This window comes from Cygnus atratus, chromosome 13 (assembly GCF_013377495.2).
Source record: "Cygnus atratus isolate AKBS03 ecotype Queensland, Australia chromosome 13, CAtr_DNAZoo_HiC_assembly, whole genome shotgun sequence".
Classification (NCBI taxonomy): Eukaryota; Metazoa; Chordata; class Aves; order Anseriformes; family Anatidae; genus Cygnus; species Cygnus atratus.
This window is the reverse complement of record NC_066374.1, coordinates 7,631,480-7,640,963: the sequence shown is the minus strand read 5'-3', so window position 1 is coordinate 7,640,963 and position 9,484 is coordinate 7,631,480. Positions and strand designations below refer to the sequence as shown.

Below are 9,484 nucleotides of genomic sequence, written 5' to 3'. Positions count from 1 at the left end.
CTCCCAGGAGCTGTGCGTGGCGACTCGCAGCCCTGTGTGCTTATTCACTGAGCACCCACGGGCATGCCCGCACACCAACGTCCCCTTTGGCTGCGGGAGGTACCACAACCAGCCCTTGTGTGTGCGTGGAGGCGGTGAGCTCCCCTCTGGGGGCTGAGAGGGCGCAACGAGACCCTCGCGAAGGGCTCCGGGCACCTCCACACCAGCACCGCCCCAACCCCCGAGGGGCGCCCGCTGCCTCCCCTCAGCGACTGCCCCGCCCCCCCCCCCAGCCCGCGCTGCGGCTGCGCAGAGGCGCCCGCGGTTGCTATAAAGGCGGCCCCGCGCATGCGCCCGCCCCTCGGTCAGGTGACGGGAAGCGGCGGCGGCGCTGAGGGGCGGCGATGGAGCGCTACGACAGGGCGGCGCTCGGCGGCCTGCCCGCGCCCGAGCTGAGGTGCGGGGGGGCGGGGAGGGGATCCGGGGGGTGGAGGGGGCTGGGGGCGGCTCGCAGTGAGGCGCTGGGGTGGGGGGGGCTGGGGCCGGTACTGCCAGGCCGCTGGGGGGGGGCCCGGGCCTGGTCCTGGGCCTAGGAGGGGGGGACCCGGGCCTGGGGGGGACCCTGGGGGTGTCCCTGGGGGTGTCCCGGGTTTGCCGTGGCCCCGGGCAGGCTCCGAGGCGCTAAGGAGGGGCGCCGTGCTGGGCCGGGGTGGTAGGTGGGCTGGGGGAGCGCTGGAAGCCTGCAGGAGGGGGAATCGGGCTCGCCAGCGCTGGGGCTGTGGGTGGTTAGGTGGGGGTCGGCGTGTGGTGTCCGTGCGGGGGGGTGCTGGGGAGGTGTCTGAACAGGGAGCAGGCTCTAGTTTCTGTGCCTGAAGGATAGGGAAGGTTCAAAGGGGTCGTGCGTCCCACCCAGAGAACACTTAGGGCAAGCTGTAGTAAAGGGAAAGGTTCTGAGCAGTTTCTCTTTAAGCTATTTAATGTGCGACTTAAAGGCGTGTCAGTACAGTGGGGCCTAACTGGTAAAAAGTGCTGCTGGCTTTGATGTAAAAGCTGCCTGTGGCCACACGTCGCTGTCTTTTTGTGACCCTCAGAGAATGAGGTTTTGTTTGTCTTTTGCTTTCACTTTTCCAAAGAAATGTCAAGGGTGGAACGTGACTATATGCAGTATATCACGGGGCAAATATCTCTGGATAAAGCCTTTGAAATCTCTGTAGATGTCTGGGAGTTTTAAGAATTGTGCATCCCTGACTTGAATTGGATTTGGTGGATATTTGTGCTTCAGTCTTAAGGACTTTGAAGGCCTTTGTGACTTTGCCATTGAGCCTGTTAGTCCTTGGAAGTCAGAAGGATATTGGTTGGCTTACGTGTTTACTGCCACATAAAGTAATAAAGCTAGCAGGGTGGTTGAGAAGCGGTAAGAGCACACCAAAACAAGCTGTACCCGTTGTTTTGTAAATACTGAACCTGTTCTAGCAGACAAATTCCAGGGAGACCTTACCAGCTACGCACTCCGTCAGTATAATTCTCTTGGCCAAAGTCACAGAATCACAGACTCATCTAGGTTGGGAGAGACCTCCAAGATCACCTAGTCCAAGTTTAGGTCTGGGAAGGCAAAAAAAAAAAAAAAAAGTTACTGAGGCTTTTGTGTACTAGCTCGATGCTCTAATGCTACGGTTGCTCCAATTTTCTTAGTGAAAAGTGGAAAACTGTTTTAAATATAGAGGGATGATGCATAATAAAAAGGAACTTAATTTCCAATAGTAAGCTCTTAAAAGTCATTCCATGTACTTCCCTATCTGTCTGAGTCTGCAGTGTTTGTCATTTTCCTAGACTTGTAGTTAGTTTTTTCCAAAGGAAATAGGGAACTTTGGGAGTTCTGGTGTAAAATACGCATATGCACAACATACATAACAGTATCTAATGTTAGATATTTAATAGCGTTAATATGAAATTGCTATGTTGTTAGTGTTTGCAAAACAGTAAGAAGTCTAAATACTGTTACCTGCCTTGTTAGTGAACTTTAATGGGCAGAGTCACTGCATCAGTCTCAGTGCTGTGGCTTTCTGTTGCAGGCAGCAAATGCATACTCAGTCTTCACCACTTCCAGGTGCACTTAATTCCTGCAAAGTAAATGGCTTACTTCTCTGGTTCTTGTCCTGTGTCAGGCATGTATACTCTGACTTCCTTCTATGTGTAACTTTTCTTATTTATTTCAGAAATGAGGGTTCATTAACATCAACTTTAAGAACACTTCTGTTCTTCACAGCTCTAATGATCACATTACCTGTTGGGCTGTATTTTTCATCAAAGGCTTATATATTTGAAGGTAATTTTGTTTCTGCCAATTAGCATTACTATTACAGAAATAGGAAAAGTTCTCCTTCTTGTTTGGAATATTTATTTCCTTAAACAAAAAATCCCGTAATGTCTAACTTGAACTAGAAAGTCATATAAATATTTGATGCATCTTTCCTTGCGTTGTGGTCTGCAATTTAATATTTACTGTTTGTTCCGCAGTGGTTTTGTCGTAGATGGGTACAGCATTCCCTTCACCTAAAGGACATCTAACACCCCACTTCTTCAGAGTTGTACCAGAATTATCAGGGATATGTTTCCTGTAGCTGTTGCAAACTAATTGTTTTTTTCAAGATAGTTTAATGCTATTTACTGAATTTGTTTGCATTTCAAAACATAGCTGCTTTTAAGAGCCGTTTCAGTGTATAGCTAAGTTGGAAGGTCCTCCAGGATGGTTCTCCTTTGGTGTTTACTGCTATATGTAGTTCTGAAGGATGAAGCTGAAAGCTTGCTAAATAAATTTCAAGTGCATTTTTAGTGTATTACGTTTTGTTGTGTGTTTTTTTTAACCTCAGGTGTTGCAAGCTGAGCCTTAACTTTAGTTAATGGCAAGATCTGTTAGCATTGCTAGGATCGGATTTGTGTTTGGGAGGGTGTCGTTTTGGTGTTTGCCTTTTTGTTGTTTCTTGATGAAGAGAAATGATGTTTTGTCTTCTGGTATTTGAAGGCTTGTTTCATGTGAGAGGTATCATATATTTTAAGTGATGAGTTGTTTTACAGCTTAAATTTGGAAGGTAGAAGTTCTCTAAATTCTTGTTATACAGGCCTATTCTTTATAGCAGCAAATAAGCTATGTAATCATTTTGTCCCTCTATCTTCCTGCCCCACAATGATTTACACTCGTGAAAAAAGGATATTGAGGTTTGTTTGGTGCTGCATAATAAAAAGTGGATGTTGTAGAACTCTTAGCTGTTGACTTCAAAGTCAGGGTATTATAAATATTTTGCGGTGTTGCTTTATTCCGGAAATATTTTCGAGGTCTGCAGTTCTGGTGCATTCTTTCTATGAATCTTCCTGAGATCAGTCTTTTGATACAGCAATAAATGTAAATGTTGGTCTTTTGAAAAAGTTGTCATCTCCTGTTTCAGCATTGACAACTAATACTCTTTCCTTCTCTTGTTTCCTCAGGTACCTTAGGAATGTCCAACAGAGACAGCTATTTTTATGCTGCCATAGTTGCTGTAGTTACTGTTCATGTGGTACTTGCTCTGTTTGTGTACGTAGCGTGGAACGAAGGTACTCGACAGTGGCGGGAAGGCAAACAGGACTGAAAAGAAAACCGTCGTCTGATACCTACAGACTGTACATACAATTTTTGCGGGTTGAATGAAAAACATTCTTCAAAATGTATAATACTTGTGTACAAAGATGAGGCTAATGTCTCGATTCTGTTCAGTTACAGTAAGACTTGCGCTTGTCCTGGATGTGTAGCAGTATTTTGTCAGATGCTGATGGAAGTTGTACGTGGCTGTAGCCAGCTTCTGCTAGCATGAGCCAAGGAGGTCTTTACCTGAAATCAGAATGAAGTAATTACTTTAAAAAAAAAAAAATCATGTAACTATTTTTGTCATTCTCTAGTGTTTTTCTGGCCTTTTCTGAGAATAATATTGGCATGAAACAAGAGTTACATTTTCAAGTAACTGAATTGCTAGTTAAAAGGCAATATATCTGACTTACTGTCCAATTAAATTCACGATGGGATTTCTTAGTTTCCCCACTTACGAGCATACAGTCCAGCTGTGCATTCTTTTGTGCTAATTCCTCAGGTTTCTACATGTGTGGTTGCTTTGTTGGCAGAGGTGGAATAAAGGCGATAACTGAATTGGCAGCTGTTTGCAGTGCTGTACTGGGCAGAATCTTTTTACCTTTAGGGACTGAAAGATGTCAGAAAAAGCTGAAGATGTTCTCTGAAAAACTCATTAAGGAGCGACCTCTGAAGTCTGTTAAAGTATTCTGACTTTCCTCTCACCACTATACAGTGCTGCTTTCTGACATCTGTAATTCGCTTTGTTCAAATTACAGATAATCATGCAGGGTGAATAGGTTATTTAAAAAGTAACGCGTGGTTAATGTGCTCAGTGACCCTATAGTGCAGTTACAATTTGAGTCAAAATACTAGACAAGTTTTGTCTTCTATTAGGGGAAATTACGCCTCGAGGAAGGGAAAAAAATAGTATTTTTGAGTTTAGAAGTAATTGCAACAATAGAACTGGTTAGGAATTCACATGTTGTGTTCCTAATTTGGAATACTCACTTTTTCTCATCTTCAAATGTAACTTTTGATTATGGTGTAAAATTTAATGTCTTGATTTCCTTTTGTAATGTTTTGGGAGCAATTGTCTTAGTGCAGCGCTCATCTTTCCACTCTTCTACAGTTAATTTTGATGAAGCAAAAGAAATGGCATAATATATTTTTATGTCCTTACCCCTGTGTATGTTCTTGATAATCGCTGAAGGATGTGACTGGACTGCCTGTGGTGAAGGAACAGCAGTAACAGCTATAACAGCCCACACGAATGGGCAGTAGAGGAACAAGCAAGATGTAAGGGCGAAAACAAGCTGTAGCCATCTGCACATGTCCTTTATGAAGCAGAACACAAGTGATCGCATTATGGCAAATTTGTTTCTCTTCATAAATACAAACTTGTACAGGTTGAATTGATGCAATATGTTGATCTTTTTTTTTCCCCTCAGTTGTGTGTGAAAACTTTTTGTAGTAAAACCATGGTGAAATTTGTGTTATAGAATAATAAGTTGAATTTCATTTCTCTGTTGTGCTGTGCTAGCGAGCTCCATGCTCTGCAGATAAAAGGTTCCAGCAATACGCAGAACTCTGCTAATGCTATCAGTTGCTTTTAAGCTATTGTACTTGAGGTCTTTCTGTTAATTTGAGTTTTCCAATTCGTTGTATTAGTTGAGCATTTTTGGAAGTGTTTTGCTTAATAGAGGACTTGGAATGATTTTGTTGCTACTTCTGTCTTTTGTAAAACGTACCCATAAATGAGACAAATCAGGTATCCATGCGCGGGAGCTAGAAGAATGTGTTTGCAGGGCTCATTCCTCTTACCTTCACCCCAGCCCTGTGTGTGTGCAAAAACACACACCATGTACTAGGATGTAGTTGAAGCATCAGTAAGGAAACCTACAGAGGAGTGTAATGCTAGCACAAATCAGTCTTTACGTTGATTTTGGAAACGTTAACTTTTCTTATCCAGAAGTCCATTGCTAGGTTGCTGCCAGCAAGCTGGAGAACGGCGTCATAGCCCCAAAATACAAATTTCAGTAGCTTGTACATTGCCATGTTGGCTTCTTGTTCTCCAGTTTAGAGATGCTGTGGAACAAATACTGCTTTTTACTAAGGAACTACCCTGCAATACAAGGTCCAGTAAATAAATGCTTGTGCTGAACAATTTTTAAGTAATATCTTTAATAATGCTCATGAATAGCACAGCTTACAAGTAGATCAGCTATGGCATTGTTCAATAGCCACGTTCATTTATAATAGGGTATAAATGTGAAAAAAGTTGTTCTGTACTAGCTGGGTCTAGTGCTATATCCATTGTGTTTCATGTACCAGAGTTCTTAGACATTAAATTAATTTTTTAGGGATAGTAAGGAAATAATTGCTTATTATAATTATAACAAAAATCTGAAGAGTTTGACCTATGCTGTACATATAGCCACTATAATATCTCAGCAACTGGTGGTGGGTGACAAGAGCTGAGCATTAATCCACCCATAGGAAGGTCTTTGTCTTTAAAGGTAATGCTTTGATCCCCGGTGTTCTCCCTGAGAAGAGGTAATTCATGAGTCTCTGGACAGTTGTGGACAGTAATGGTCATGGACTACTGGGTTTTATGTTGCCTGTGCTTGGAAGCTGAAAACCACTCAGGTAAGTGGTGCAATGACAGCAGTCGAGCGGTGGAAATACACTGCGACTGGAGAGCTCAAAGAACAGAAACTGCAGCCTTGTGCTGTAGTGTACATGGAATAGATGCTCTGCTGGGACTCCTGTTGTGCCTTAACAATACTAAGATTTATTTTATTTCAAGAGCTTTATTGCAATCTCTTTGGGTTGAGCGTTTACTTTCCTATTTCCTCATGTCCCTGTTAATGTCAAAGCTAATTCTCATCTTTTTTTATTGTGTAATGGTCATTGTGATTGTTCTAGAGCTTAAATAATACTGTTTAAATGTGGAAACTGATCAAAGCTGTGGAGTAATCAATATTTTTGTTGTGGTGCTTTTATTTTCTATTAAAATGATATACAATTTGTAATGATGTAGTACTTTAAAGTGGTACTGTAATTTTGTTCATTTTATTACTAGGAATGGATATGAAACAGCTGTTAAAAAGACAAAATTGGGAAACCTGGCCTTTCAGTACTTGAAAACCTTCTCAGTAAGAGTCCATTGCTTTTGTATAGGTTTACAGTTACACAGTTTAGCTAGAGCAAGCATTTTGAAACTGAGATTGCAGCAGAAATTTCCTGGAATGTTTACCAAGATTATAAAGAGTAAAGATAATAGGGGAAATTGAGAACTGGAAAATCAGGAACTTCTCAAAATCACTTTAACTTTGTTCTGTACTTCTTATCATCTCACCGTTTTTTCCATGTCTGCAGAATACTGGTGGATATGCAGCCTATGGAAGCATGCAGGTGATTGACTTTGGTTTGTGGTTAATGATGCCTGATTTAATTCATCCGTGAACTGTTAGCACTGAGTGGGAATTTTCTGAGAAATTGATGTTGATGATCACGTTAACAGGAACTTTGTCATACACTACTATACGCACTTCAAGTAGTCTTTACAGTATAATGAAAGAAAACAAAATAGTGCCTACTTTGGTTTTGCTGTGTAGAAGTGGGCATAGTAATACATCACTTAAACAACCTCCTGTGTAATTTGCATAATTATGATTGTCAGACACTTTCAAATTGATAGAAATCTGAAGGACATGACTTTTTCATGCTGTATTAGCAGCATGACAAACTAGATGGCAGGCTTCTCTCTCAGTTTCCCGTGATGGGGGAGGAGAAGTTGTGCTTGCTGAGAAGTTGTATTCTCACTTAATACAACGGTGAGCAGCAAAACGTTTGAGGTTATTGCAGTTCTGATGGCTTTCAAACAGCTGCACTGTTCTTGTAGTTAAATAAAATTCTGACAGCCCGCACAGCTGGGCAGGGTGTGCTCAAAGCCTCCAGGACGGGGAATTGTTGGTAATAGTTCAGGTGAGTAAGAGACGGGAAAGGAGAGGGCATTTAAAACAGAATTAAGCTGTGCATGTCTTATTTCCAAGTAATGTACATGGGTATGGCTGAAATTGAGGTAGGCTGTTCATGGGATGGGGAGGAAAGGTTCTGTGAAAGCTGAGGAGTGACTTGGTGTAGGGTGAGGGCTGGCGTGTGCTGGCACAGCTTGGTATGTGATGGCTTAGGCACCATATGGTTTTGTTCAGAAGTGTTTATCCCGTTGTTCTTTAGAGGATTATGCAGAGTCATTGATCTGAAATATTAAATGTAAATCCTACAAAACAGCAAGGCTGTTCCATTCGTAACTTTCAGCTAAAGCTGTTCCTAGGTTGACAGCCTTGCATCTCCTTTTGTGCAAATCTGGGGCACGTTTGCTCAGGCTGCTGCTGTAGAACTAGCCTCGTTACTAGCTCTGAGTCATCTCTTAGGGCAGGGTCAAGCCCTTGGAGTGGAAATACTTAAATAAAACACCACAGAGTAACTGCCACCAATGTTTCATTAGCTGTAATCAACTGTCACTTTAAGGGAGACACGAGAGCTTCTAATTTACAGTTCACAGGAAACGGTGCTTGCTGTTCTCCTGCAAGGGAAGGCTCCCTTGTGCTTGAATGGGGCTTGCAACAAGGAAATACTGTATGGTTTGGGGCCCCCACAGTCATTCTGATATCTGAAGGTGGGTGCTAGGGCATGAATTGCTGAGATGGTGGGATGCAGGCAGAATTTGTTAGGAGGGCTGAATTACAGTGCTGTGTAACAATGCTGAGCTGGGGGGGTTAGACAAGACAGAGGTAAACTCACAGGACTTGAATGCCATTTAAATGTGAAATGGTGAGAAAAAGTATGGGGGAAGTGAATGGGGATTTCTACAGAAAGCAGCTCTTTCAGATGCTGGTCTTCCAGTTTGTACTGTGAAAAGAAGGGACAGAGCCAATGGCGTTCCCATTTCTGGAAGGCAGGGATAGCGACTGAAGCTCTGTGGTGGAGGATGACTGGGAGAAGAGCTTGGAAAGTCACATAGCCAACTCGTTGGCTGTCCCAGTGAATCCCAGCCTGGGACTGAGCTTTCTTGGTGCTGGCTGTCATGTTTCAGAAGCCTCTTTGTCCCACAGGCTTGTGGTTGTGTTCCTGCTGCGGGCGGTGCCATGTGGGTGGCCGGTGTTTCTTGGTCACCTTACTTTCTACAGGGCTTTTACTGTATCTCTGACTACGTATAGGCCTGGAAAAGAGCTGCTGATGCTTAGAGTTGGTGTATGACACTGTAATGTAATAGTTTTTGTGCAAATGGCCCAGGGCATAGGCACAGGGCGTGTGTGATTAATTAAAGCTGCTTTTAATTGAAGGGTGATTTATGAGTGAGACCAACAGCAGTGAAAGTTAAAGAACAAAAACCGTGGGTGCAGACCCGTGTTGCAGGCACCACTGAGGAGCCGTTTAATAACTTCGCTGGTTTTCAACCTCAGGATGCAGTTCATCTCTTAACTTCTGTGATCCATCCTTAATGATACAGTTCTGATGCTGGAGATGAACTGAAAATACCAAAGTTTAGCCCTATATCTGGAGTGTTTCAGGTCACTTCAAGGGAACGAGTCCTTGAAGTATTTATTGGTGGTTTCCAAAGGTGATTCTGATGATTTGAGTGTTTGAACTGCTTTGATGGCTGTTTGTGTGTTAGGTACGGCAGTGTTTAAATGCGGGGGGGCTGTAGCTCAGACAGCAGGTCCGGCAGCATCCCTCAGACTTGTTGTGTGGGTAGCAAATTCTGTGTGCTCTGTGTACGGTTTGCGTTCATACTTAATGGCTCCAAAAATGTTGTTAGAAATAATCTTGAATAACAGATGTTCAAGTGAAAACTGCATCTTTACTTGTTTTTATATATTTTAAATAAAATTAAAATAG

General features: G+C 42.9%; 1 protein-coding gene across 1 annotated transcript; it reads left to right on the top strand.

Moving 5' to 3' along the window:
• Positions 1-290: 290 nt before the first annotated feature.
• VMA21 (vacuolar ATPase assembly factor VMA21) lies at positions 291-5,294 on the top strand. The gene is made up of 3 exons (XM_035541217.1): positions 291-436; positions 2,196-2,305; positions 3,463-5,294. Exons 1-3 carry the CDS (start codon positions 384-386, stop codon positions 3,603-3,605), a joined length of 306 nt encoding a protein of 101 aa, XP_035397110.1. The 5' UTR covers positions 291-383; the 3' UTR covers positions 3,606-5,294.
• Positions 5,295-9,484: the final 4,190 nt, after the last annotated feature.